The following is a 27574-nucleotide window of genomic DNA, read 5'->3' as shown; positions in this document are numbered from 1 at the left end:
GTACATGGAATACGCTCAGTGCTTGGAGTTTTTTCTGTCAATTCTTGCGGTTAGTCCTTCGTAGCAACTTTCACTTGGAGGGTCAAGTCCTGACAGAAGGCTGCGTGGGGCCACAGCGACACATTGGTAAAGCTTTAGGTTAAAGGAATGTCCTGATACCGTCCCTTTAAGTACTTAATCTGTGGTGTGATTCACTGTTTTAGAAAGATTTTTTGTTTTTTTTTATCATCGAAATTATTTTTGTTTTTTTTTGTTTCTCTTTTCTTAAAAAAAAACACTATAACGCAGCACCGCTACTTCATATGTTTTCACAATCACTTTTACACGAGAATCATTAATTAAAGACTGCACACTTTGTAAAAAGGAAGAAGTACGACATCTCTCAGTTTTGAAAATAGAGTTAAAAACAAAATTAGTTTTTCTTTTTTTTTCTTCTTCTTCTTCTTCTTGGTTTTGAGGAAACGTGTCAAATTAAAAAAAAAACAACTATCAGGAAAAAACTAGACCATGCAATTCAAGTTTTACAAAAGCAGTTTGGTGTTTTGGTATCTTGGAAATTTTAAAAAATAAAATTAAAAATAATAATAAAAAAAAACTTCTGAAGTGCAAACGTCCAATATGAATTGGAGAAAAATATTAGGTGGTGGTAGATGTGTGTGTTTGGGGGGAGGCAGGGGGGTGTAGTGGTGGTGGTGCGTGGAAAGGTTCAGGTAGGTGGACTGAGACACATTTTCCGGGGTCATTTTTTTTTTTTTTTTTTTTGGATTGACAGACCCACATGGTGACAGCAGTGCCAGGCGGGGTTCTCTCACCCTCAGCTGCCGATCTCCGGAGATCTGAAATGTGACATTGGCTTTGTACCCTCTCACTGTCTTTACACAGCATCCTCTATCCATGTCCTCCTTCATTCAGGCGCTTATATTGTCTCTCTCTTTTTTTTGTTTTAATCGTCCGAAGTGACATCAATTTCCTCTGGGCTCGCCTGTTTAGTCGCCAGTCTCCACCGGTTTATGTGATGCGATCCTTTCTTCTTCTGCTGAGACTCCGAGCCCTCCTCTTCCAACTTCTGTCGCTTGAACTTCGTCCTTCGGTTCTGAAACCACACTTTTACCTGAAGAGGGGAGAAAAGGAAAGAAAAGGAGGAGGTGGGGGGAAAACAGTAACAGTATCAGTATCAGGAGATAAACCGCCATTGGCCAGTGCGTAAAAGCATGCGTAAAAGGGACAGAGCAGTACAGCAGGCAGCCGTGCAGTGGAAATAAAACAAAGGTAAACTGTCACTTGCTCTGCAGAAACCATCCACCAACCAGCACAAACAAAACACCAATATAATTTAAGGAAAGAATTTAAGATGTTAAAAAAAAAAATCCAAATTATGATATTAGAGCAAAATACTAATATTATTTTGTTTACTCGAAAAAACTCTAAAATGTCACCTGTGTTATAATAACTTCAGCGTCATAGTGTGTTTTCAAAATAAGACAAAGAATAAAGTAAAAGACAAAAGCTGTAATAATAACAGTAAAATGTATTTTTCAGGATAAACAGCCAAAGTAGGTCACATCGTTTTTTTACACAATATAAACATTTCTGTCAACATGTGATTGTTAATAGAATCAACGCACTTGTGGCATGTTAAACGTATCTTTTCACACACTCCTCTAAATCGATTAATCAAAAGGCCCTAATCGGTACCGTAGGGAATTAACGACTCTGAATCGATAAATGATCTGTTCCTGCTTTGTCACTCTGCAGACCCCTTTTTTTTTAGCTCCTAAATGGCAACTGAGGTGCGTTTAATAAGCCTTCAGTGCGCTAATTGAAGTAGGTGATGGTTCATTTCTCCCTTCAGCTCCTCCAAAGGCCCCGCTGTCCAAAGGAGACACAGCGGACAAAAGACAGCGGCTGATGGGCTCAAACAGCATCTTAAATATGGCAGAGGGGGAATTCACCGAACCCGCCTCATTCTCTTTGTATCTCCTATCCCATAAAATGGTTAACTGGTTAATTTGCCCTCCATTTTGAAAGGCAACATTCACCCCCCAAAACAAAGTAATTCAACCCCTCCTAAAATGAGGTTAGGCCTATACAATGACTGTGGATTTGATCCAGCAGAAAAAAAGCCTCTGTCTTCGACTGACAACGTGCGTGTATGGAGCCTAAAATGTAGGAACAAATGAGGAGGCGATTATTTAAAATGATACGCTTGGTGCTTTTTCTTCTTTAGTTTCATGCGTCAAAGTCCAGTCAGTTTTAAAGCGGCCTGATTTTACGCACAGTGCCACGTTAAAGGAAAATAAATATATCACATGTATAGCTCTCTGTATCTTCAATATCTTTTTATAACAACAATAAAAAATGACTATAAACAGCAAGTGGGGATGGTTCCATAGCCAAACACGACACAATGAGAAGCAGCAGGAAAATAACAGAGGCGCAGTGGGGACCATGTTCAGGTGGAACAAAACAAAACAAAAAAATAAAGGACGAAAAAAATTCTTACCTGAGTTTCTGTGAGGCTAAGGCTGTGGGCGAGCTGTTTTCGTTCTGCTCCCACCACGTAATGGTTTTTCTCAAACGCATGTTCGAGCCGCAGGAGTTGCGAAGGTGAAAAAGCTGTCCGGATTCTTTTGGGCTTTCTGGCCAGCGCGTTGTGCAAAAGGAAGCTCTCTGGACTCGTTTCATTACCTGGGAACGTGCAGAAAACCAGGATCCTTAGTGACCTCTTCTTTCATTTGAATATTATTTTTTTTATAAGATATTAACATTTGCATAACAGGCCTGAGCGCAGCTATGAAACAATGGTCTCCTGAGGGCAAAGGTGGGAATGTGGTATGATAATAATGTGTCTGCGGACCAGCTGGCCATCGATCAATAAGAGAAGATCATTGATTAAAAAAAAGGTGCATTTAATTTTTAAATTGTGCTTATTGTTTATCAGACATGTGTCAGCCTGTACGCACGAAGGATCGCGTGAAACAGGAATTAAATAAGCTTAAAAACAGCCCCGTTAAAGAAAATTAAATTACGTCAAAAACACTAGAAATTACTGTTATAATGTGTCATAATAACGCTTTTAATTTGTCAGCAAAAGAACAGTTTAATTACAGGTGTCAACGCCTTACAGTGGCAAACAATTGGGCAATAAAATATATTTAAAAAATGTAAATATTTCGACGTCAACTTGGTTAATAAAATTAACAATAAAATTAATTATTGACTCCAGATTTTGCCTTTTGTCAGTTCAGGTAAATTATTGACATCACAGACAAACAACTATGCAAAATATGTTTAGAGACAAATTTCTGTCTTTGTTAAATAAATTTCAATCAGTCAGGAGAGTCACTGTCTGCTGTTGTTTCGTTTTTTTTAGGCGTGAATATAGATCATATGTTATATATGACCTGCAGACTAACTGTGTACAAACATGTCAGAATTTCTAGTGGTCTTTTTTTAACCCCTGAGCAGACTCTCCAGGCGGCTCCAGGAGCCAAACAGCAGTTATTCCCTTTACGCAGGAATAGTTTTCATTATAAGTTTCCTTTTCAGGGTGGAATAATCCCTTAAATAAGACTTTGTTTTGTGCTTAATAATAAAGGCCTTTAACGCTGTTTTGCTACAGCTTCACAGATTTTTAATCCCACCCTGCTGTCTGTGTGCTGATGGAGGAAAGAAAACCAGGCACCACGCTGCAGCCGCTCGGCGCTTTTCGTGCGTAAAACTGAGTCAAAAATCGAACACTTCGATAACTTACCTTGAAATCTGTGTCCCAAGTACCTATATCTGTGTAATAACCAGGGGTAGAAAGTTGAGGGGTCCCTTTGCTGGCTGGCAAAAAGCGGGTGCGGACTGTGTGAGGATGAAAGCGGATGAGCGGCCAGAGCGTGCGGCGGGGCCACCGGATGCACGGGGACGGCGGAGTTTTGCGGATGAGAGACCGCCTCGGCAAACACCAAGTCCGGGTTAGAGTAGACGCCCCTGCCGCCGGAGTGAAAGCCGTTCAGAAACGGGTTCATCTGGCCTGAGTTTGCATAGCTGAGAGCCGCTGGCCTGATGGGCTCCTCGGAGCGGGACGCCGGTGCAGGATTATCCTTCGCCACTAAAGACTCTATAGTAAAACACCTCTTGGGTGTAGGTTGAAACATGGTCTGATAGTCCAGATTCCCCAGTTTAAGTTAAAGTTGTCGCAGGCGCTCCTGCTTAAAAAATACTCCACACCCAAGAAATGGGGAAAGTTTCTGCGCAGTAGATAAGTTGGGAAAAGGCGGCAGCGTCGAGAAAAGCCAAAATAAAAAGTGCTCTTCTACTCCCAGACTAATCCATGGATGTGATCGTTTTCCTCGCCGGGTTCGTGCAGGCAGATTTGTTAGTTCATGAGCCTAATTAGCGCTGCAGCCCCATAAACAGCTTCCTCTGAAGGCTGTAATGGCATGGTGATTGGTCGCTGCTGCTGCTGCTGCTCGCCTTAAGGTGGAGAAGGGGGAAGACGCTTAAAAAGTGCGTCAATGGGGAAGCAGGGGCGCGGAGAGGCGGACTCGAACGCGCAACACGGAACGGATTCGTCCAGAGAAGGAGCCCCCCCTCTGCGTGCACGAGCTCGCACACGCGCACACACACATCTCCAGGACATTTAACACATTCATCTGTAGCAGCAGAAAGAGCTCAAGGTAGCCTCCTTATTTGCATTTAAGGCCTATGACAGATTCAAACGGTATTTTTTTTTCTGCTAGCAAGTGTAATTTTTTTAATTATGCACAACAATGTTGCGCAAATCTGCTCCATTAAAGTCTGGTTTCAGGCCGTGAGTGCGGATAATATTTAGCACCAGCTTAATTTCATTTATTCCCCCTTCCTGCTGCCGCTCTTGACTTTCTGGCTCTATGTTTGTTCTTTTTTTTCGTTCCTGCTTGTTTTATTATGTGGTGCAGATCCATCAGTCCATTAGGATGTTACAAACTGAAGACACTCGTGAATTTCTGTTGGAAAAACCAGAAAACACACACAAAAACCAAATCCACCAGATTTCTGAGCCATTGGCATCAATATGTGTACGGGAGAAAACGGACCCACAACATTTACCAGCACCGTCCCGCTGATGAGACGCAGCTCAGGAGTCTCTACCTGCGTGACCGCGGGCTGTCACCATCACCTCTGTGCGTGGATCAGCAGCACAAAGCTGCAGCCATGGCCGCGCAGCGGGGGCCTCCATAAAGAAAGAACACACACTCAGTGCAGAGTTATACTGATGCTGCCCGGAAACTACAACACTTAAGTTTATATAAAGTCTCTGACGAATAGTCAGTGTTTGTTATTTTTAGTTGTTTGGCGGAATAAGAGACAATGTTTACATTTTAAAAAAATAGGCCTGCATGAGAATGATACAAATATTTTAAATAAATCTGATTTATTATTATAATTTTTATTATTATTATTATCATCATATTATTTGGGGGTTAAAAAAACTGTAAGGGGTTGTAAAGCTGCCACAGCACCAGCACGTGGGCTCTAAACATGCGCGCACACACATTATATACACACATAATACACGCGACTAAACATCTTAAAATTCCAGATTAGTTAGACCCTCTGTGAATATAAACACCGGGAGGAATCTCGGGAAAAGCGTCGTTAAAAAAACTCGTTTAATATGAGGTCATTTTATTTATTGTTACCTTAAATACCAGAGCATTTTATAAATTATTATTATTATTATATTAAGAGTAGAAGGCTCCAATATGGCTACATTAAAAGTCATTTTGAGGGGTTAAACATTTTTTTCATGGTTGAGGCACTTTTTTATTTTACAAGCTGCATGTTTTTTTTTTTTTTTAGTCGTCTCTATTCTGACTAACGCCTGCTGGTTATATTATCCTGAGTTTTACACACTCAGTTAACTGCAGATCATGAAGCAACACTCCTGGCCTGCTTTCACACGGGGGGGGGGGGGGCGCGCGTCTACCTTCCTCGCAGTACTTTACCGACCTCTAGTGGTCAGAAAAGGAAGCGGTGACACGTCGGCTGCAGAGGTGTTTAAAAGACACATTTAATGACCAGATGCAGATGTTCCTCTCAGAACTAAGCTTTTAACTGAAAACTGTGTCAGGAGTATTTGTTGTTTTAAAGTATATACTGATGTTGTTTACAGTTGTATGATCGTGTTGTTCTTAATGGCAGCCATTAGAGAGGGAACAGATGGAACTGGTGAGCAAACATCTTTATTAATAAAGGCTTTATCTGTACACATACAACCGGGTTTGATACCATCGATTGCAGCAAGATAGAAGCGCACACACACCGGATGTCGAGACCATCTGAATACTCTAAGCATGCACGTCAAACTGTAAATTTCCAGCTTTTTTTATTTTACAGGTTAAGAAGCATCTTAGATGAAGAGCAGAAATCACAGGAGCAGAGGAGACTGTTGTTCCTGGAGCTGTAGACATAGTATCTATGTCTATAAGTATTCATTATTGTAAAAGAGGCAGTTGGTGATACACTGAGTTTGAATTGAACATTGGAGCAGGAACACATCATCACGTAAGGTAAAAAAGAACCTAACCGCCATGTTCAGAGTGATGTTTGAGTGAGGTCTAAGTGCACGCGAGCTCTATTGGTTGGTGGTGTTTTAGGGTCAAAATTGCCAGAAGTCAAATTAAAACAAAAACCAGAATATAAACTACAGTCTACAAATTTTTAATTCAAATGTTTAACACATTATCAATGAGTTGTCAATTCAATCCTGTGGTCAGCTGGATGATGGAATATTTATTAATATTATTGTTATTTTAAACCAGTAATCATTACACTGAGGCAGGAGCTGACACTCAGCGGCGAACAGTGGTCCAGCCATCATCATCCGTCTCGTTCTTGGTGCGACGAGGGTTGTCTTTGTCAGTGCGCCAACCTTTGTCTCCATCAGTATCACGGTCGCGCTCCCTGGGCCGTTCCCTGTCCCGCTCCTCCTGCTTATCTTCACCTCCACCTCCACCGCCACCTCCACGGCGCCAAGAGCCACCTGAAGACACAAAGACATTCATTAGGATATGTCAAATAAAGATGTTCGTTTTAGGTCTTTGACAATAAATCTATTAAAAATAAAGCCTTCAGTATTAGCAGTTAAGCTGGTTAACAGTGACCTCTGCTGGACAAATGCAACAACACAATGGAATCAGTTCATTGTTGCATCATGAAGGATCATTTCCGCTCACCTTCATCATCCCTTGGCGGGGCTCTGTGTTCACGGTCATCACGGCGGTCTCTATCACGACGTTCACCGCGGCGTTCGTCACGCTCGCCACGTTCCCCGCGTTCGCGCCGATCATCGCGGTCAGCATCGTCTCTGCGAGCCTCCCTCCAGCTGCTGCCTTCTTCTCTCTCACCTCCTCTCCTCCAGTTGCCCTCCTCTCTGAACACACAGTCACATCAGTATATGAAGCTCTGACAACCCTTTAAAAAATGTAAAGATAAAGTGGATTTTACAAATCTGTCAGACCCACCTTTGTGGACGACGATCTCTGAAGCGGTCACCGGATCGCTCCTCTTCCTCTCCTTCCTCTCCATCATCATTGGAGCCGCCACGTGGAGGTCCCCAGCTCTCTTCTCTGGCTTTCTCACGCTCACGCCAGCCACCTACATCAGAAACATGTCATCTTTATCCCGACATTTGCCCACAGCTGTCTGTCTGTTTAAAACATTTCACATACTCACCAGGTCTGCCAAGTGGTTTCCAGGGTTTGGCGTCATCGCCGCCACGACGTGGACCATCATCCATGCCTCTCCTGCCACCTCTGTCATCATCTCCTCTCCTGGGGCCCCAGTCATCATCAGCCCCACGCCTGGGACCTCTGGAGTCATCCATGCCTCTGCGCGGACCTCTGTCTTCATCAAATCCACGTCGTGGACCACGATCATCATCAAAGCCACGTCTTGGCCCACGATCATCATCTCCACCTCTCCTCGGGCCGCGGTCGTCATCAAATCCTCTGCGTGGAGGACGGTCATCGTCCATGCCTCTCCGAATGGGACGGTCATCATCACCGCCACGACGCGGGCCTCTATCATCATCAAAGCCCCGGCGGGGTCCTCGGTCCTCCACGCCCCTGCGAGGCGCTTCCCCTCGCCTGAAGGGCCCCTCTTTGTCTTCCTTGTCGTCTTCTCGGCCCTCCTGTCTCCAGTCCCTGGATGAGACACAGGTTATGTTAGAGAATCCACTAAGTTTTACATGAAAAGCAAGTTAGGAGTTACACACTTGTCAGGCACGGAGCGACGCCACTCTGAATCGCCTCCTTCTTTACGACTCCTCCACCCTCCTTCCTCTCTCTCCCCACTCCACTCCTGTAACGTAAAATGTTTTGATGAAGTGCACAGTTATGTTACATCTGACTGTTAAAAAATATGGAGACATACCTTGGGTTTCTCCTCTTGTGGGCCCTTTCTCTCCTCTTCACGACGGCGTTCTCGCTCCTCAATCTCCTGCTGACGAGCACGCTGCTTCCGCTCCTGTTCCTCAAGCTTGCGGAGGCGCTCCTGGTACTCCCTCTCCTCCTCCTCTCGCTGCTGTTGTTCCAAGAGTTCACGCTCTTCACGCTCTGTAACAAACATAGAAAAGATATTTGAGAAAAATGTTCCTATGACCACTGTCCAGATTTACTCCTCGTTAGCCTCCCCTCTGGATGGGTTGTCGGAACAAGCACGGCGGATACAACTCGTAGTTTTCGCACTCTTCACACGCACACATACTATATAAACTGTGCGCTTTCCAGCGGACTTTCCCCACCGAAATGGGGCGGCTGAAGCAGCTGTCCGTGTATTTAAGAAGGCGTTGAGCAGTGTTGGTGAAGATAATAACCTAACAGCGTTGGAGTTCCAGACCCTCCTGTACTTGACCGCTAATGAGAAAATCTCTCAAATGAGAGACCAATTGGTGCCAGGGCCCAAGTACAAGATGAAACCGTGGAAGTCATCACCCCTAACTCCCTCCTGCTTGGCCGTGCAGGGCCTAATGGGGATACCAAAGGGTTTGAGTATCCAACCCTACCGTACGACTGAGAGCGATCCAGATCGAGTTTGATAAATTCCGGAAGCGGTGGAGTCAGCTAGCAGGTCTAGGCCTCTTCATCCGTCAAAAATGGCACGCACCCGACCCGAACGTCATGGGGGGGGGGGGGGGCCTAGTATGGTTAGCTGACCAGAATGCACGGAGGGGTCACTTCAGGCTGGGTCGGGTGGTGGAAGCCTTCCCCGACATAAAAGGGGTGGTACGAGATGTGAAGGTGAGGACATGCCAAAGCTGTCCGGTTTTTAGTGGACAGTCCAGGAGAAGCCGAGCGTTGACAGTTGCCCCTCCACCATCCTTCACAGGGATGTTCACAGGAGGCTGGTTGGCTGTTAGAACCACTTTGATTCCTTAGTTAGTAAGATGTAGCACCTCCATATAAATATGAGTGCATAAGCATGGGGTAAAATTTAACATCACAAACCCGACATGCTATGGTGGCCTACTTGTATCTCGGGATCAGTAGGCCAAGTGGGAGGTGTCGGATTTTCCAGTAGAAAACTTTATTTCCTGATGTGGGTGTGGGAAGTTTAAGGTACTGTGTTTGGCTGTAATAGTTTTTCATGACTGTTAGACGTACATGAATGACGCAACTGCGGAGTATGCGCAGTTGTAGAGCAGCTATAGCAACGATGTTTGTAGTGTAGCCATAGCAACGTTTGTTGCTTTGAAGTGCAGCTAAAGCAACAATGTTTGTAGTGTAGCCATAGCAACGTTTGTTGCTTTGAAGTGCAGCTATAGCAAGGGTTTGTTTAATATTCCTGATTGCCCGTCGGAACCCGCACGACGCATCGGTTTACAACCTAATAGTTCACCTGAAAGTTCCTGAAAGTTCATAATAGACCGCTGAAAGTTCCTAATAGTTCTAAGAGTCAATAAATGTTCAGCTGGAAGTTAGTCCAGCTCACAGTTTATTTAGTATGTGTGCATGTGAAATAAAGAGTGTGGAAACTACGAGTTGTATCCGCCATGCTTGTTCCGACAACCCATCCAGAGGGGAGACTAACGAGGAGTAAATCTGGACAGTTGTAAACCGACTGTGCATACTCCGCAGTTGCGTCATTCATGTACATCTAACAGTCATGAACAACTATTACAGCCAAACACAGTACCTTAAACTTCCCACACCCACAGTGTGAAACTTGACATTGTGTTATTATTTTATTAAGCCTGATCAAATTTCATGTTGTACCGGGCAGCTGTGAAGACTTTTGACTCACCTTTCTTAAGCTGCTCCTCGTGGATGCGCTGAGCCTCCTCCTCCTTCTGGCGATAGTAAGCGTTACGCCGGTCTTCTTTGCGCTGCCTCTTCCTGTCTTCCATGCGCTTCTTCCTCTCCTCCACCAGGCGCTCTTGGAAGGCTTTCAGTTTTTCCTTTACAGACACAAAAACGAAGCTGAAGCCTCTGCCTGTCATAGCCAGCATTCATGCAAGTCACATTTTTGCGCAGTCTTACCTCGTAAATGAAGCTACGGGCAGCGGTTATTTTTGACAGGAAGTTCTCTTTGTCCTCCACCATCCTGGACATGCGCTTCTTGTGCTCCAGAGCCTTCTCCCGCTCAACTTTCATATTACTAATCTAAAGGGAAAAAAAAACATTTTGAGATTTTAAATACTCACCTCTGTGCAATGACGTTGCTCATATTAGACATCATTTTTATTGTGCGACATACCCTCTCCTCCTCCTGGAGCTCCCACAATTCCATGTCCTTGATGCGCTGCTCCTCGTAAGCTTTTTTGATAAGAGGAATCTCCTCGAGGCGCTTCGCCCTCTCAAAGTAGTCAATCTGAGGTGAAATAAAAAAAAATAAAAAAAAATGTGTAATGTTAATGTATGATGATAAAAACTGTCCAATCCACATCTGTTACTGATAACATTTGTCAGCCACTTGCCTTCTTCTCCTGGTTCTTCAGGCGCTCCTGGAGTTCTTTCTTCTCCTTCTCCAGCTGCTCCACCTGTTTAGCCATGATGAAGTCAGGGTCCAGTTCCTCCAGGTCCTGCACAAAACAGACTTGTTAGAATCATCTTAGAAATGATTCAATACATGTACTTATTTCTTCGCTATAGTATACCTCAATGTCAATATCCTTGAAGGCCTTGGCACCAAGTTCAGTCTTCTTGATCTGCTCCAGCCGTTCACGGACGGTCTTCTTCTTGATCTGCTCGTGCTCCTGCATTATTCGCTCCTTCTCCCTCTCTTTGGCCTCCTGCCGCAGACGCTCCTCCTCAGCCTTACGAACCTTCTGCATCTCAGCTTCCCGCTGCTCTAGCTCCTCCTTCTCACGCTGAATGTTTAGGCTCTCCAGGCGCTCCTTACGCTCCTCAATAGTCTGTCTACGAGCCAGGATGCGCTGATGATCTTTGCGAGCATTTTTCAGATAAGCCGCAATGGCCTGCTGGTTCTGCTCCTCACGCTCTTGCTGGAGACGGATGAGAACAATAAAATGCAATTTAGATTTGAAGAATTCAAACTAGTGTTAAGATTAATATCAGCACATGAAAATAGATGAGTAACTGCTAATGTTGGTTACTGCTTAGCGTGAACTCACCAGGATGGAGGCAGGCTTGATGACATAGATAGCTTTGGCCAAAGAAGCAGACATAGCAGTCAGCTGATTCCTTATCTGCGCAGATGGCATGTTCTGCAGGAAGGGTCCAACAGGAGCGTCTTCTTTGGTCGAGTAGTTCAGGTCTGAACCGAAGCTCAGAGTTTTGGAGCTGTGGTCAATTCTGACCTGTAGAATAAAGCAAAATGTCAGACGAGCTGTACGAAACAGTATGATCATGGACGCAGCTTATTCAGTACAGATCAGTTCTTACCTGCAGATCACAGTGTCGTGCAGCATCCACAATGGAGCGCTCCAGCTGGAAAGCATCAACAAATGGAACCAGGGAGGCCAGGCGGCTGAACTCGATGCTTTGATAGATCTGTGCAACCTAATATGACACGAGAAATGACAAGAAATGTGAGCGGTTACAAGCAACAAACTGTAAAAGGACTCAGAAAAACAAGATGTAGAGATGTACCTGTTGCAGGAGCCTGAGAATAGTGTTACTCTGCAGGTGAGGGACATACTGCTGCAGATCAGCCTCCTTCTCAGCCTGGTCTCTCACCCAGTTCAGCACCTAGGGTGACACCAAGTTTGACATAAGTCACAATGGCAAAAATGGATGTTAATTTGTGTTAGTATCAAGCCAACATGTTAAACCGTTTTACCTTTGTCACTCTCCCACTCAGCTTCAGAGGATGAAAGTCTACCTCCAGCCAGTTGTAGAGTTCCTTCACGTCAGGTACGACATACTGCAGCAAGTTAAACCTCACCTACAACAAAAACGGTTAAAAAAATACAATTGTCAAGAGACAAAAGAAAAGAGAAAGTCTTGACTGTTTTTGTGCAGGGAATGTACCATGTCATTGATGAGACTCTGGCGGGTTGGTGGAGACTGCAGGCCCAGGAGTGTAGCCAGCCTACGGTGTTTCTCCACGATGATGCCATCCATGTCCAGCAGCCGAGCAATGTCTGTACGCTCGGGGGTGATGGGAATAGACAGTGTGGCCAGGAGGACTCTTGTGGACATCCTGAAGGACAAAATTAGGAGTTATTGACCATTAAATCACTTCCTAGTTCACTACACGTATCCACAAATATTATAAAAAGGTACCTCTGCATCTCATCTTGGGTCAGATTCTTCCGCATCTCCCTGGACAGGTGATAGAGCCGGTGGAGGGTGCAGGCGTGGAAGAGAGCGTTTCCAGATTTCCAAAAGACAGTGGACACCTTGTTGTAGTAGTTGGCCATCAGCTGAGGTTTTGGAGGCTTCTTGGAGAGGGCGAACAGACCGTGGATATCCTCAACAGCCTTGAAGGCTTCCTAGAAAAAGGAAAAACAGAAGATTAAAAAAAAGGTATACAAAGCATTTACAGACACTCTATAACAAGTAGGCTAGTATACTCGAATAGCTATCCAAGAGATTCATTGTCATGTAGACGGACCTGCCAGAGTTCCATGCTTATGGCGCTATCCAGCTGCACCAGACGGGTCTCCAGGTGCATGGACTGACTTTCAGGGTTGTTCAGATTGATGGCGGTGCTCTGGTTGTGGTGGCGCTGGATCTGACCCAAATGCATGCGCAGGTTGTCACACAGCTTGCGAAATTCAGCTTTACGGGTGTACTGAAGGCAGAACTTGAATGCTGCACAGAAACATGCGCCATTAGTATACGAGTGTACTACATATAGAACATATACATATATCGTTCATTCAATGTGTGTCAGTACCTTGCTGAGCGATGTCATGGTACAGACGCTCCACCTTGGAGTTGTTCCTCAGCAGGTCCAGGCACTGGCGGTACGACTCCCACAGGAACTTCACCCAGGGAGTGAGCAGCAGCCGATCAGTACGATCCTGAGTGTCCTCTCCACTCACAGCACTCAGGAGCACACTACATGCAGACATTTTAACATTAATATGTCACAAAATAACGATATCAAGTCAGGGTTTGTATCAGCACTAAAGCTGCCTCACCTCTCTGGAGTCTGAATGTTATCCAGATCCTCGATGTCCAGAACCATCTGCTGGGACTCCTCCTTGGCGGTCTCAGTCTTCTCCTCTGCTAGCTTCAGGTAAGCTCTCACCACATCCTCCAGAGACTTGATATTCACCTGAAAGCAAAGACAGACTGACATTTAGACTGTGCAAACATCACACGGACAAAGTGAACTGGTCTTTTTGCACACCTGTTGGCAGATGTTCTTGTATTGGTAGAGACCCTCTTTGGCCAGGTGGCTCTTGCGTAGATCCACGCAGAGCTCCAGGTATTTGAGCATAATAGGCTCGTGGATCTTCTGCCATGTTCGGTGTTTCTTGCTCTTGATGACGTCGTACAAAACGTCCAAGGCTGGCTGCTTCTTGCCAACCTCAAGAAACTCTGTTTACACACATTATGAAATACAAAAAAAAAACATGAATGACAACATCAGGAATTAAACAGTCGCAGGTGTCGAGCTACATCTGATGGTTAGGCCGATGTCGAGCGTGACATTAGCCTCGACATAGGTAGCTAACAGGCGAAGTCAGAGACGTAACAAGCCTGTCATTGATGCATAGCAACATTGTTTTTGCAGTAATTAGCAACACAAAAATGGCCAAACCGTTTAGCTACATACTAAAGTAGCTAACGAAAACGACCTAGCGTCCCCGCCATTCCGGCTAGCTTTAGCCGCTAACCCGCTTCATTAAAGTGACGAGGCAACAGACTGCTAGTTGTTGGCTAACGTTTAGCTTGCTACTTAGCATGAAATCTGTGACATCTGATGAAACATGACGCCGTGTTTCAACTCACCGTTCGCTCGTTTAAGAGCATTTTCTGGCCGCTGGAAATACGCCGGCATGTCGGTGGCGTTCTAGTGACAATCAAAATCTTCTGATTTGAATTAATTTTGACAAAATTCACCAGTCCATCCAAGCCACGCACTCACCCGCTGCGACGGTGCTGGCTGAGAAAGGAAGAACCTCGTGAGCGGCCTAGCAAGGGTTGCCAGATGCGTCACACACATTCCACCAACTACGACATTTAACGTCATGTGTTTATGTCTAATCCTGAAGCGTACGCTAACACTTCGTAAATAGGGGGTTTACAGAAACCTGGCAACTCTGAGTGCGAGAAGTCCCCGTATGTACTGCTCAGTCGGTGCGTTCATGTACCGCTCGAACAAAAGAAAAAGAAGGGCGAAAACGTTTAAATCCATTGCCAAGTAAAAGACAGTGGTCACATTTGAAGTAGCGTTATTTGAAGAATTAATAAAATTTTAAAAGAATATTTATTTAACATGCAAAATACATTTATAGTTTCAATCGTTCGAGCTGTAGTGGTATGATTTTCGATGATGAAGAACGCCCCGTTACAGCTAAGTAACCGCCAGCTGTGATTGGCTGAGAGCAGCGTGTCTCCGCCCCTCTGAGCCCTCCTGTCCCGGAAGAAGGAAAAGAATTCGCAGAGCAGGGAAGTCTGTTGACAGCAGAAATTACACCCAGGCTACTGACAAGTTCTGACACATTTACTGTCTTATTAAAATATTCAGCGGTGCATTCTGGTGTTTCGACCCTGCAGCAGCTCCTAAGGTGCGTGTCTGTCACTTACACTGGTGTCCACAGAGGAAGATGGCTGGTGCTCTTTCTGCAGTTAACTTGTGCTAATGCAACTCTTTCAGGTATGGAATATGGCAACGACTGAAACGCAGCTTATGTTAAGCGTCGGATTAATCGGTGAGTTTGAGCCCGCGGGTCGTTTCTTTACGTGTTTTGGAGCCTCAGCCTCGTGCAGGAGGGTGATCACATGATACCAGTGTGACCCAAAAACTGTCTCTTCAGCAGGACTCCAGTCACTCATTGGATAATTGTTTTTGCATGTTTAGCCTGTGGTGAGCAGGGAAGACGTAGAAAACCTTCTATTAGTTTAGCTGAAGTCTTTTTTCCTGACATGTGAGGATTGATGTGTGATTTGTTTTCCCCTCATCCAGAGAAAGATGTGAATGGAGACACGCTGTGGGTGTGGTGCTATCCATCCGTGGCCTCTGACCTGAGGCAGCTCCTGCTCAGTAAGTGCTGTCTGACACAGGACGGCCGTGAGTTCCACACCTTTGTGTTCGGTCAGTTCTGTCGCACCTGGTACTACATCAGCACGGTGGAGGTACAGGAACCCACGGCGCTCAACAAGGTACAGTGTCCTCATCCAAGACTGGCACCAGAGCTCCACTGATACTTATAATCTGCCTTTATTATCCCACAATGTTGATCTGTCTGCCAACCATAATGCAGGAAAAGATGCTATAGGTTGTCACATAGTTTGATCGGCTTCAACTCTAGACTTCCTGTGACCTTGTATGTTTCTGAAGAGCTATATTGAGTGTAGCATATGTGGAGCTGATGTGTAAGCTGGCATAAATCTGAGTCGATCGGATATCAGCTGGGTCAATGTGTTGATCGTTTGTACATTTAATCAGTTCTTTGTTTGTTAAAGGTAGGGTAGGAGATTTTGAAAACTCAGTGAGAGTCAGCCAGATTTGGAAAGTAAACACACGCCCCTTTCTCTCGGAGCTCACCCTGAAGCCACGCCTCCCAATCACATGGACGCGCATTACCTGAAGACGAGCTGCGGCCTGTGACTTCGGCCATCATGCACGTACCTCTCTGGTGCACGCAGAGCAGGAAGAGAGTGACAACCAGCCAATACTCCGCGCAGGGTCCACCCGGAGGATTGGCTGATGTTTTTAGTGTTTTATAGCTTCCACAGATGATTCATATTCTTCGTTTTAAAGCGAAACTGCCGAACTAATCGGTTGCTATCGGATTGTAAAGAGAAGTTACACTAATTTAACAAAAAGTGCATCAGAATGAAATCTCCTACTCCACATCAGCCTCTCTTGAAAAACACACACTTTTGTCTTTTGTTTTTCCAGGTTACTCATTTTTCAATAGTTGTTACTGCAAAAGACTTCAACCCTGAGAAGTATGCGGCTCTCAGTCGAATACTCTGCAGGTATGTTCTGTTTAATGGGACAAACGTTGTGTTATTGAACTATTATTTAGTTTAATTATTTGTTTTCCAGAATGTACATCAAACATGGCAGCCCAGTGAAGATGATGGAGGCCTACATCACCGTCCTCACCAAAGGAATCTGTCAGAGCGATGAGAACGGCTCCTTCCTCATTAAGGACTACGACGTTCGGAAAGCATACCTGGCAGGTTCAGTGAAAGGTGAGACAATAGATAGCATCTAAAGCTGAACATCAGTTCAGTGTGTCAAATGTTGCTGTGTCTCTGCTCTGTCAGACGTGGTGTCTCAGTTCGGGATGGAGACCATCATTTTGTATACAGCTCTGATGCTGAAGAGGAGGATTGTAGTCCATCATCCTCGGATTGAAGCGTTGTTGGAGTTCACACGGTAAACCCGGAGCCTTTTATATTTGGACAATATGGTCATGTGTGGGTCACTGTACTGTGGCGTTTTTGCAGAGTTTTGCCGGCTCTGGCGTGGCACAGGAAGGACTGGTCCATCCTGCACCCGTACGTCCACCTGACTGACACTGAACTGGAAGATTTGAAAAAGTGTCCCGGTGAGCCCGCCTGCTGGTTTGTTTATCTAATTAACAGGAAGTGGTTGCGTGCAGTCTTCTCCTCACGGCGGGAGATTAGCCTCCATCTGTGCAGCTAGTTATTCATGCTCCAATATGTCGGGTTTCTCCACAGGATACATAGCAGGATTTGTGGATCCAGAAGTGAGCAACAGATCCGACTTGTTTGATGTGTTTGTGAACCTCCCAGACAGCGTCATCACGGTGTCCCAGGGTGCCAAAGGTATGCGTGTTCAAAGAGAAAGCCGTATGTTTGTAAGAGCGCTCTGATCCCCTCAGACTGACGTTCACTGTCTCACCACAGACGCCATGGCTATGGGGAAGTTACACAAGGACGTCGGCCAGCTGATCGTCCAGTCTGCAGAGGATGCTGAGCGCTCGGACAGTCAGGTCATCAAGGTGAGAACACAGAGCAGCGAGTGATGTTTGTCCTCACTCCTTAGCATCACCTATAAAAACAACCATGTGTTCTGTCACAGGACGTTTCTGTGAAGACAAAGGAAATCCTGGCGAACCTGGCCGCGCTCGCTGCAGAGTGTGAAGACTCTAAAATCACCCTGGAAGGTTTAAAGCAGCATCGGTTCCCCCCGGCGACGGAGAACTTCCTCTTTCACTTGGCAGCTGCAGAGCAACTCTTACGGATATAACGCAGGTTTGAGATGCTGCAGGATGACGTTACTGGGGGCGGCTCTGCCTGTGCTGCTGTGTTAAATGACGGGAGAGTCACTGATCCTCATGTGAGGTGTACTAACAACAGGACCAATATTTACATTAAAGGATAAGTCTGCCAATATTTTAAACAGGTTTAGAACCAACAAATTACATGAATGAGTGTGTGCCAGCAGGAAGCACCCCATGCAGGCTGTGTGTTAATCCACAGCTGTGCTGCATCTGTTGGGTTTAGGATGTTACTGAGCCTCTTTTAATGGAGGCGTGCACTAATGGTGACCCTGAAAAATCTGTTAGCGTTTTAGCTCCTAAAGTGGAGCCTGTTTCTACTTTGATATTTGGTTATAGGCCTGAAGAGAGAGCTTTTATCTGTCATCATCACTCTGAACAGGTCAAATCTGCTGAGCCTTGTGTTATATTAGAGTCATGGCGTTGTCTTATATTAAGGAGGCATAGAGCTCGTTTTCTTCACAACAATCCTACTGACTGACCCTCAACCAGCAGGATGCTACAACTCCCACATTAGCCTAACACAGCATCGCTGCAGCAGTCTGTTTATTTTTGAAGAGAGCACTGCAGGGAGTTTGGATTTTTGCTGTATTTGCACCAAGCCTCCGCACTGATCTGGCAAGTTATAAAACCCAGAGGCTGCTAGTTTGGAAGGTCTGGGCTGAGACTTTTAGATGATGTCACAGACACAGGTCTTTGTCATCGTTGCATGCCTGTCCCTCATTTGAGACCGGTTTTTGTTTTGTCATTTCATCACTGTTAAGACTGCAGCATGAATGATAACGGGTGTTCAAGCACGTGGATGTCGGAGGCTGCTGAAACTCGGCTTCAGAGGTGTCGCTGTAGGTTTTGTTGTGGTCAAACGATAAAATAATGTCAGATTTATCCTTTCTTGTGGCTGTGGACCATCAGGAGCTGCAGCTCTGTCTCTGATGTGATGGAGAGAGATGAGCTGAAACTTTTCCCACAGAAAACGTTGCTCACTGTGAAGAGTCGGTAACTAGATGAAATAACTCAGACTTATTCATACTAAAATGATGATAATAGGAACTGCGTTGTACGTGGTTGTTAGATTTGATCAGACATTACACAACATGTTTTTTTTAAATAGTCACTTTTTATATTTTACTAATGACTTTAGCATCACACATACACACAACTAAAAACAAGCTCATTGTGAGGTTTTACTAAAAGGTTTCTCATCAGTCTGCAGCTGATCAAATACCGATCGATGCTTCCATTGATTACCCTGCGTTACTGTACGTGTCTTACTGTTCAGGTTCTGTTTCTTTTTTGCTAATGTGCAGTCAGCGGTGCTGTTTCATTGCCAAACAGAGGGCTTTGTGCCTCAGTCCTTCAGACGAGATGGTGAATGTGATACATAGAAATGCTCATGTAACTTTGAAACTAAGTGTATTTTCATGAATTGGTGTAATAATTGTATCTAAGAATATACCTACTGTTCCAGTTAAATACATTTAATATCAAAAAGTAGCTTCTTTTTGTGATGTATCACGCCACGTTTTATTCAGCGCCCTGTTCCTCAGAGTCCTCTGTGGTAAAATAACTGCTGGCCGACGGCGGCAGCCTGCAGCTCCTCCTCCAGCTCCTCCCGTTTTATCTGCAAAACAGGGTCACAGTGTCAGCCGAGTTCATCGCAGAGAAAACGTCACGGCAGTGATGAGTGAGAGGGTCTCACCGTTCCCAGTTGTGGAAAGAGACTGAATGAGACGGGGATCATCAGGCCCAGGATGACCGCGACGCTTATGTGTCGGAAAGGAGCAACCAGCAGGGAGTTCCTCTGGAAAAGTCTTGTTCTAAAAAAAAAAAAAGTCAGACAGGGTGGGATTTTATCACATATGGATAAATTCAACAGTGACTGACCTCTGTAAGAGCATCACCAGCACACTGGGAATGCCAGCGGTCACACCAAACATGGCCGCTCGTGACAGTGCCGTCTCCCTCACAGCCTGATCGAGAAAGAAAAAACTGCTAATTCTGGAAGTCTTTGAGGAGAGTTCTTATTTGAGTTCATTTTAAACCTTTTCTCCGGCTGCTTTGGAGAGGCCAAGAGGATTCCCGTTGTAATCAAATACTTGGATGCCATTATCTGCCTCCTCACTTCTGATAGTTTGCACACTTAAGAAGGCCAGAGCAGCTGCAGAGAGTCACAGAAGGTATTAGAAGTGGCATCATGTCTCAGAGGAGACTAAACACAATAAGGTTCTAACACACATCTGTCTAATAAAGGTCTTACCACAGAGGGGAACTGGTAAGATTGACCTAAAGAACGTCTGGACCGGTGGGCTTCTTATACCGAGTCGGTACATGAAAATCTGAGGCAGGGCCTGAAACAGAGCATTTGTTTAAACAACTCCTTTAAACATTATTTGAAATATTATCAGCGTGAATCAGGTCATACACACCCCTGCACATGTTGCATAGGAGACCGTTCCAGTGACCAGCAGGAGCTGCGTTAAAGACATTTTCTTTTTCTGCTGGAGAGAGATAAAGACTCAGCGAGAGAGGGCGGCTTCACAGATTAAAAAAGCATTCAAGCAGCTCAGAACTCGTTTTAATGGATGTTCACCTGCTCTGATGAAGAGTTTCTGTTGGCAAAGTTGAACCCTGCATTGTAGCTCTGCAGCAGAAACTAAAAGCAAACGGATACATTTAATGACGCTATGGCTGAGCTGAGTGACGGCACTGACGTTCGTGATAAATTGGTTCCATTACCTGCCAGAACAGAGCGTGTCGGACACGGTTATGTGGCAAAAGGCTGGCAACAACCTGACAAAACGAAACAATTCATCAGCAACCACAAACAAAAAGACAAATATACAAATACATCAATAAAAATGTATACATACCAAAGGTGCAGATATGGGAAACACAGCTATAATAGTTAAAAATGAGAGAGTTATACTTTTACTTTGGTAATAATGTGATCATGTAAATCAGATACTGGTCTTACCTGGAGGGCGGAAAACTATTGGAAGAGTGTTGCCAGAATCAGCGTGGACAGACGACTGTGGAAAACACACACTGGTCATATGAGGGGTTAAACACAACTGCACGACACAGTAAACACTCTGACAGTGAAGGAATACATACAAGAGCGAGGGTCACTGCAGGGTCGACCTGGAGGAGGAGGAGGAAGCAGGACAAAGATGTGACACTGTTCACTGCTTAACCAGCGGATGTAAACATGATCTGACCTCTGCATTTAGACTTTCTCCACTTTCCAGGAGAGTCCGAGCCTTCTGTACTTCATCCTGTGAAGGGGAGCAGAGTCACCACACAACAGGTATTATCGCCTGCTCCTCATCAGATCACTGCAGTGGCTGCTACTTACATCAGAAGAGAGCAGGTGGGTTGGATCAAGGAGATTAACCCACGTCTGAAGTCGACGGAGGAAAGACTGAACAACAAAGTTCCAAAAATATCAGTGGAAATGTTTTAATCTTAACTGCTGCTCTGCATGTTTAGACATAAACACTGTCATGTTACCTGTCCCTCTCTTTTCCAGAACAGCAGATTAGGATCCATCAGAGCCGCGGGAACATTTACGTTTCATAAATCAATTCATTTACAATCAGTCTGCAGCAGCACAGCATGGATTTCTCATGCTGTTTGAGGTCAAGCTCTGTTTAGACATTACTTCCGCCTTTGATCACGTGATCAGGATAGCTTGGCACATGCTAAAGTCAAGGACATCCGGTACATCAGAAGTTGTATCACATTAGAGGTTGTATTTTATAAGCTAAAGCAGAGAACACGAGTAGTTTTTGGTCATATCGTAACTAAAGACTGTTTACAATGACCACGCAGCACACTGACAACACAATGTTTCGTTTGAAACCAGACAAATAAATTCCGCTCAAGCGGCAGTTGAAACATTTCCTCAACATCGAGAGAAGCACCTGAAGGCAGCACGAGAGTTACCGGAAGTTGTCTGTTGTCTGTTTTCAGTTCAGAATGCGTCACAGTTTTCACCGCTGTGTTTTGTAAACGCTATCGAAACGTCATACAAGTAAATATTTTATGTATTTAATTTTATTTTATTTGTTTAAAAATCCAGGTTTGCGTAAAGCACATACGTAACGAGTAACCTGTAAGCTCCGCCTCCCACTGTGACATAATTCAAGATGGCAGCCACCATCGGAAGACTGCTCAGGACCTCCGTAAGTGCAACTTCACTCAACACGCTTCTGACACGCGTTACCCGCGCGTTGTCCCCCGTTCGAAGTTCATCGATTTCTGATTAATTAGTGCGGATAGCAGGTATCAATCAATAATGTCTGCTTTCCCCGGCGGCCCAGTCATCGCGCGTGTCGCACTTTTGAACCAACGGGCGCTGTTAGTTGCAACCTCTGGTCCGCGGGCACCGCATGGGACTAATGATAAATACAGGAACGATATATATTCTTTAAAACTTCAAAACTAACGACAATAAAACAAGTTTCGTTTTGCCTGAGTTTTGCTACTAATATAATAGATATATAAGAATATTTTAGTAAAAACGAGAATATTTGTGGAGTTAGAATAACATCACTTCATTTTAAAATATACTTATAACATTTCTATGTAATAAAAAATTATTGTATTTGAACATGGTAATCTTTTTGAGAATGAGCTGTTCTTTATATTATTTGTTATTTCTGTTTGTTACCTACTGTGGTTGTTGATAAAGCAACAATTCATCAACCATCACTCACACTTAAAGAAGGTCAATTGGCATTAACTGTAATTATATTTGTATCATTCGTGCTGAATTAAATGTCTTGTTTTAGGCAAAGGTTGCAGCAGGAGGGCTCAAGGTTACTGCAGCCTGTCATCATAGAGGCTCTGTGGCTGCAAGAGTCCTCACCGCTCCTGCTCTTCAGAAGTCCTGCTTCTCCTCCAGTAAGTACAGAATCCATCAGATCTGAACAGAATCGGCCGAGCGTTCGTATCATGAGCGAGCAATAAGCATAATCAATGTTTCCTCAGCATATTAAACCTCTAACAGTATAAAAATATTCAATTCAATTCAGTTTTATTTATATAGCGCATTTTACAATCAGAAATTGTCTCAAAGAGCTTCACAGAAGCATGAGACCCAGAGCCTGAACCCCCTTTTAAAACTCCCTTTAAGAGGAAGAAACCTTGAGCAGGACCCGTCTACTTAAGGAGGAACCTAGTGATGTCCAAATGAAGCAATGAAGCCGTATTGAACCACTTCATCAATTGTGTCGAGTTCATTCATTCATTCAAAGCTTCGTTTTAGTGACCTCTAGTGGTGAAATAGGACACAGTGTCTTAATTACGTGATGAGTGTAACCAGGGTGTGTGATGATCATATATTTTAGTTAGGACTGGTTAATTGGTTTCAGTCAGTTGATTCTATAAATGTATTGCAGTAGGAGCTTGTGGATATGCCTGGACAGTAATTCAAACATTTTTATTGTTAAACAATATTTTTTCCACTGTTTTGGACTGAGCCGGTTTCAGCAAAGTCTCACGTTACGAAGCACTACTTTTATGAATCCTAGGAACTACAAGTAAACCTGCACCCAGAGATCTGAGTGTCCTATTAGGAACATATGGTACAATCAGGTCCTGGAGATACAATGGAGCAAGTCCATGAAGAGCCTTGTAGGTTAGAAGAAGGATCTTGAAGTGTATTCTTGAGTCCACTGGGAGCCAGTGAAGAGACGCTAGGACAGGAGAGATATGATCCCTTTGGCTGCTTCCTGTCAGAACTCTAGCTGCTGCGTTCTGGCTGCTGCGACTGTTGATGGAGTAATGTGGACATCCTGACAATAAAGAGTTGCAGTAGTCCAGTCTTGAAGTGGCAAAAGCATGGATGAGCTTTTCAGCATCACTCTGAGGGAGGATGCTCCTGATCTTAGTAATATTACGCAGGTGAAAGAAAGCGGTCCTGGAGACCTGTTTAATATGAGAGTCAAACGACATGTTTTGGTCAAAGATGACTCCGAGGTTCCTCACAGTCGTACTGGAGGCCAGAGTAATTCCATCCAGAGAGAAAGTATTATCTGATAAACTAGTTCTGAGATGTTTAGGTCCAAAAACAATGACCTCAGTCTTGTCCGAGTTTCACATAAGTTGGAGGACATCCAGTCCCTTATGTCCTTCAGACACGCCTGTAGTCTGACTAGCGGCTCCATTTCTTCAGGCTTCATGGATAAATACAGCTGGGTATCATCAGCATAACAATGAAAGATTATGCTGTGCTTCTGGATGATGTTTCCTAGAGGGAGCATGATCGGTCCGAGCACAGAACCCTGCGGAACACCGTGATTAACCCTTGTACCTGAGGAGGAAACATCGTTAACATGAACAAAGTGAAATCTGTCAGATAAATAAGAGTTAAACCAGCGCAGTGCTGTTCCTGTAATCCTAATCTTGTGTTCTAATCTGTGGAGCACGAGTCCACGGTCCGATGCCATGAGGAGGTCATTAGTGACTTTAAGCAGTGCTGTTTCTGTGCTGTGATGGGCTCTGAATCCAGACTGGAAAGCATCGAGTAGACTGTTCCTATGCAGGTGCTCATTTAGCTGACTTACAACTGCTCTTTCAAGTATTTTAGAAATAAAGGTGAGGTTGGAGATCGGTCTGTAGTTTCCTAAGGGACCAGTGAAGGTTTTTTAAGTATCGGAATGATCACAGCAGTTTTAAAAGCCTGTGGTACATATCCTGTTTCCAGAGACGGGTTGATCTGTCCTAAAATAGAGTCTCCGATCAGAGGAATAGCATCCTTGAGGAGCCATGATGGGATCGGATCCAAAAGACAGGTAGTAGGTTTAGACTTGCTGATGCTGGTGGTCAGCTCAGGGAGGCCGATGGGCACGAAGCAGTCCAGAGTTAGATCAGGATCTGTGTCCAGAAGTAGTAGTGTATCCTCAGCAGTCACAGAGTGATGGTGGTTGATTTGTCCTCTAATAGTGGTGATTTTATCGGTGAAGAAGCTCATGAAGTCTTCACTACTAAGAGCTGCAGGGATGCGAGGCTCCACAGAGCTGTGGCTCTTTGTCAGCCTGGCTACAGCGTTAAAGAGGAAGCGCGGGTTGTTCTTGTTTTCTTCTATTAATGATGAACAGTAGGCTGTCCTAGCTTTACAAAGGGCCTTCTTATACGTCAGCAAACTGTCTCTCCAGGCCCTCTGGGAGTCATCTGATTCAGAGGACTGCCACATCCTCTCCATCCTTCCTGTAGTCCGTTTCAGTGATCAGATATTTGAGTTATACCAAGGAGCTAGCCTCTTCTGATTTGTAGTTTTCTTAAGACTGAGTGTTATAGACATCATCTGCACAAAATAGAAATATAAGTACAAGTATGTATTGTTGTTTCTAAATAATTTCAGTGAGCTACCTGCAGTAAAAAGTGATGTGTTTGATTAGGCCTGAGAGTTTGTAGCTGCACACAGGTGTCTTCATCATTAGGATGTGTCTGTGCAGGCCTCATAATGACCAGCAGGGGGCGACTAGCTCCAAAAAGAGTCTGTAGAGAAAATGAGATTTTCTCAGTTTATGATGTCACAGCATGGAGTTCATTTCAATAGGGAGACACTGAGAGTTCGAGCTGTCAGTGGTTCGACTCGTCCAGGATTAAAATAGGATGACCCGGATGAGGTGGACAAGTCGGGCCAGAAGACTCGATCAGAGCCGTGATGTGAAGTCAGAACCAGAACAGCAGAAACCGCCCGTGGTTAGCGACGTCACAGAGGCGACCTCCACCTCTTTTACCTTCTGTCGCTCCGACCTTGTTTTCTCTAAGCAAGCTGTGTGTGTGTGTGTTTGTACTTCTCGGTCTCGGAGCAAACATCTGGCTCGTCCCATAGAAGGATTACAAGAACATGAATGCTGCAGCTTATCCTGATTAAAAAAAAAAAACCAAAGTGTGACTTTTCTGTATCAGGTGCTTCCAGATGGGCCCCTGCTGTCACTCAGCCTGCTCCTGCTTTTAAGGGCACAGCTGTCCGCAACGGGGAGTTCAAGGAGATCAGCCTGGCTGATTTCAAAGGCAAATACCTGGTGCTGTTCTTCTACCCACTGGATTTGTGAGTATCTGAATCAGAGATGTTCAGGTGTGTCTGTGAAATGGCAGAAATGATGTCGTGACTTCTCTGTTTTTATTTTTGTTTCTGCAGCACGTTCGTTTGTCCGACAGAGATCATCTCATTCAGCGACAAGGCCAATGAGTTCCACGACGTCAACTGTGAGGTGGTGGGAGTGTCTGTGGACTCCCACTTTACCCACCTGGCCTGGATCAACACCCCACGCAAGGTACACACTCAGATTTAATAATTATTCAGCAGCGTGGGTCAAAGTTCAGCCTTCAGTCTAAGAGCCTTTAGTTAATGACTGATCTGAGAGTATTGTGTTGTGTTCAGGGCACTTTGTGATAATCAGAACTGTGTGTGTGTGTGTGTGCTTCATCAGGTTGGAGGTTTGGGCAACATCCACATCCCCCTGCTGTCTGACCTCACCAAGCAGATCTCCAGAGACTACGGGGTGCTGTTGGAGGGTCCAGGCATCGCGCTGAGGTGGGTGAGATGCAGCAGTCCACCGCCCACATGCACAACATGAGAATGTCCCGTCTCCTTTTTTGACAGTGATGCAACATTAGGATCCGTGCAGCTTCCCTGTCAGGAGGACCGATTTGTTAAAATCTGATGGGATTCAAACTAAACTAGGAATAGTTCAAATATTTAAATCCCATACAGACTAATTAAATACACTCCTATATATAGAAGTCTGTGATTGTATGTGTTGTAGAACGATTATAGATACTGTGTCGTCATCAGGGGCCTCTTCATCATTGATCCCAATGGTGTGGTGAAGCACATGAGCGTGAACGACCTGCCGGTGGGCCGGTCTGTAGAGGAGACTCTGCGCCTGGTGAAGGCCTTCCAGTATGTGGAGACTCACGGAGAGGTGTGTCCGGCCAGCTGGACCCCCAAGTCCCCGACGGTAAGAACCAGCAGACTGCACACACACACACACACACACACTCTTCCTGAGTGGTAAGATGGCGCCTGTCGTTCATCTCGAACTGTTTTGTTCTTCCAGATTAAACCCACTCCAGAAGGTTCCAAAGAGTACTTTGAAAAAGTCAACTGAAGTTTGGACAGAAAAACCTAAAATCTACTACTCACAGTTCAGAAGATGTATTAACTCTTACACTAATAAACATGTTGTTTATAGACTGCAGCCGGTGCAGTGCCGTGTGTGTTCATTCTAACTTGTAAAATTAGGACTAGTAGACGGGTTTTAATCTAATAATTTCATCTAAAAGTATTGAGAACCAGACCTGATAACCCCTGTACATAAACATGTTTATTTTCTCTTTTTACAGCAAGTTAATATGCAGGTTCAAAATGTCTAATCTGACATTGGTACACAACATGAGGTGCCAAAAATGAACTTCAGTGGGGGAGAACTGCAAATTAGAAAAAAAGGCATTGCCACTTCTTATACAGGTAGGGTACATACTGTATTTACACAAAATGGAAAGAAGCTTGAAACACTCGGCCGCACTGTGTGTGGTTATGAAAACATCTAGTTTTTAAGTGTACATAAACGTCACTCTGTACAGTATGTTTGCAGAAACGAAGCGGCTGCCTCGTTCCTCCGACATTCACAAATGATGCTTCAGGTTAGGCAACAGAAAGGACGTGAGGGGACATGGCTTACCAGAAGA

The 27574-nt window shown here is 44.7% G+C and overlaps 6 protein-coding genes across 7 annotated transcripts in view; 2 read left to right on the top strand and 4 right to left on the bottom strand.

The window, feature by feature from the left end:
- Positions 1-558: 558 nt before the first annotated feature.
- emx2 (empty spiracles homeobox 2) lies at positions 559-4413 on the bottom strand. Its single transcript, XM_028423551.1, has 3 exons — positions 3755-4413; positions 2504-2688; positions 559-1111 (listed from the first exon to the last, which is right to left on the bottom strand). Exons 1-3 carry the CDS (start codon positions 4143-4145, stop codon positions 944-946), a joined length of 744 nt encoding a protein of 247 aa, XP_028279352.1. The 5' UTR covers positions 4146-4413; the 3' UTR covers positions 559-943.
- Positions 4414-6341: 1928 nt separating this feature from the next.
- Positions 6342-14576, bottom strand: eif3s10 (eukaryotic translation initiation factor 3, subunit 10 (theta)). Its single transcript, XM_028423292.1, has 22 exons — positions 14400-14576; positions 13795-13985; positions 13583-13719; positions 13336-13499; positions 13051-13250; positions 12720-12928; positions 12465-12636; positions 12274-12378; positions 12084-12182; positions 11877-11993; positions 11606-11791; positions 11129-11476; positions 10949-11053; positions 10729-10842; positions 10512-10634; positions 10276-10429; positions 8407-8588; positions 8249-8334; positions 7708-8177; positions 7497-7629; positions 7209-7405; positions 6342-7015 (listed from the first exon to the last, which is right to left on the bottom strand). Exons 1-22 carry the CDS (start codon positions 14446-14448, stop codon positions 6825-6827), a joined length of 3732 nt encoding a protein of 1243 aa, XP_028279093.1. The 5' UTR covers positions 14449-14576; the 3' UTR covers positions 6342-6824.
- A 464-nt stretch (positions 14577-15040) lies between these two features.
- On the top strand, positions 15041-19363 carry dennd10 (DENN domain containing 10). Its single transcript, XM_028424283.1, has 10 exons — positions 15041-15178; positions 15268-15322; positions 15577-15773; positions 16516-16595; positions 16666-16814; positions 16890-17001; positions 17073-17173; positions 17307-17414; positions 17496-17590; positions 17671-19363. Exons 2-10 carry the CDS (start codon positions 15277-15279, stop codon positions 17836-17838), a joined length of 1056 nt encoding a protein of 351 aa, XP_028280084.1. The 5' UTR covers positions 15041-15178; positions 15268-15276; the 3' UTR covers positions 17839-19363.
- sfxn4 (sideroflexin 4) lies at positions 19336-21541 on the bottom strand. Of its 2 annotated transcripts, none has more exons than XM_028424284.1 (14): positions 21380-21541; positions 21225-21290; positions 21088-21144; positions 20984-21010; positions 20844-20898; positions 20740-20765; positions 20606-20659; positions 20460-20522; positions 20296-20367; positions 20127-20217; positions 19912-20027; positions 19754-19839; positions 19569-19686; positions 19336-19490 (listed from the first exon to the last, which is right to left on the bottom strand). In XM_028424284.1, the coding sequence occupies exons 1-14, from the start codon at positions 21416-21418 to the stop codon at positions 19413-19415; spliced, it is 948 nt and encodes a 315-aa protein (XP_028280085.1). In that variant the 5' UTR covers positions 21419-21541; the 3' UTR covers positions 19336-19412. The 2 variants fall into 2 exon arrangements, with proteins under 2 accessions (XP_028280085.1, XP_028280086.1); XM_028424285.1 differs by having other exon boundaries at positions 20296-20364.
- Positions 21542-21851: 310 nt separating this feature from the next.
- prdx3 (peroxiredoxin 3) lies at positions 21852-27084 on the top strand. Its single transcript, XM_028424286.1, has 7 exons — positions 21852-22053; positions 22663-22774; positions 25790-25931; positions 26022-26157; positions 26314-26417; positions 26679-26844; positions 26944-27084. The coding sequence occupies exons 1-7, from the start codon at positions 22018-22020 to the stop codon at positions 26992-26994; spliced, it is 747 nt and encodes a 248-aa protein (XP_028280087.1). The 5' UTR covers positions 21852-22017; the 3' UTR covers positions 26995-27084.
- Positions 27085-27203: 119 nt separating this feature from the next.
- The window catches only part of tm9sf3 (transmembrane 9 superfamily member 3), an 11287-nt gene continuing 10916 nt past the window's right edge, over positions 27204-27574 (bottom strand). The window contains exon 15 of the mRNA XM_028424282.1: positions 27204-27574. This exon is cut by the window's right edge and continues 1291 nt beyond it. The gene's annotated coding sequence lies outside the window, so the exon portion shown is untranslated.

This window comes from Parambassis ranga, chromosome 15 (assembly GCF_900634625.1).
Source record: "Parambassis ranga chromosome 15, fParRan2.1, whole genome shotgun sequence".
NCBI classification, from domain to species: domain Eukaryota; kingdom Metazoa; phylum Chordata; class Actinopteri; family Ambassidae; genus Parambassis; species Parambassis ranga.
This window is presented reverse-complemented; position numbering and strand designations above follow the sequence as displayed.

Coding starts and splice junctions, on each gene's coding strand:
- emx2 (XM_028423551.1), bottom strand. CDS start 4,145: ATGTTTCAACCTACACCCAAGAGGTGTTTTACTATAGAGTCTTTAGTG. Junction 2,689..3,754: donor CTTGGGACACAGATTTCAAG/GTAAGTTATCGA, acceptor GCACGTTCCCAG/GTAATGAAACGAGTCCAGAG. Junction 1,112..2,503: donor TTAGCCTCACAGAAACTCAG/GTAAGAATTTTT, acceptor TCCCCTCTTCAG/GTAAAAGTGTGGTTTCAGAA.
- eif3s10 (XM_028423292.1), bottom strand. CDS start 14,448: ATGCCGGCGTATTTCCAGCGGCCAGAAAATGCTCTTAAACGAGCGAAC. Junction 11,994..12,083: donor TTCTCAGGCTCCTGCAACAG/GTACATCTCTAC, acceptor GTGTCATATTAG/GTTGCACAGATCTATCAAAG. Junction 10,430..10,511: donor CCCGTAGCTTCATTTACGAG/GTAAGACTGCGC, acceptor GTGTCTGTAAAG/GAAAAACTGAAAGCCTTCCA.
- dennd10 (XM_028424283.1), top strand. CDS start 15,277: ATGGCAACGACTGAAACGCAGCTTATGTTAAGCGTCGGATTAATCG. Junction 15,323..15,576: donor GTTAAGCGTCGGATTAATCG/GTGAGTTTGAGC, acceptor CCCCTCATCCAG/AGAAAGATGTGAATGGAGAC. Junction 17,591..17,670: donor CGGACAGTCAGGTCATCAAG/GTGAGAACACAG, acceptor GTTCTGTCACAG/GACGTTTCTGTGAAGACAAA.
- sfxn4 (XM_028424284.1), bottom strand. CDS start 21,418: ATGGATCCTAATCTGCTGTTCTGGAAAAGAGAGGGACAG. Junction 20,523..20,605: donor GACACGCTCTGTTCTGGCAG/GTAATGGAACCA, acceptor GTTTGCTTTTAG/TTTCTGCTGCAGAGCTACAA. Junction 19,687..19,753: donor CTGGTGATGCTCTTACAGAG/GTCAGTCACTGT, acceptor TTTTTTTTTTAG/AACAAGACTTTTCCAGAGGA.
- prdx3 (XM_028424286.1), top strand. CDS start 22,018: ATGGCAGCCACCATCGGAAGACTGCTCAGGACCTCC. Junction 26,158..26,313: donor GGATCAACACCCCACGCAAG/GTACACACTCAG, acceptor GTGCTTCATCAG/GTTGGAGGTTTGGGCAACAT. Junction 26,845..26,943: donor GGACCCCCAAGTCCCCGACG/GTAAGAACCAGC, acceptor TTGTTCTTCCAG/ATTAAACCCACTCCAGAAGG.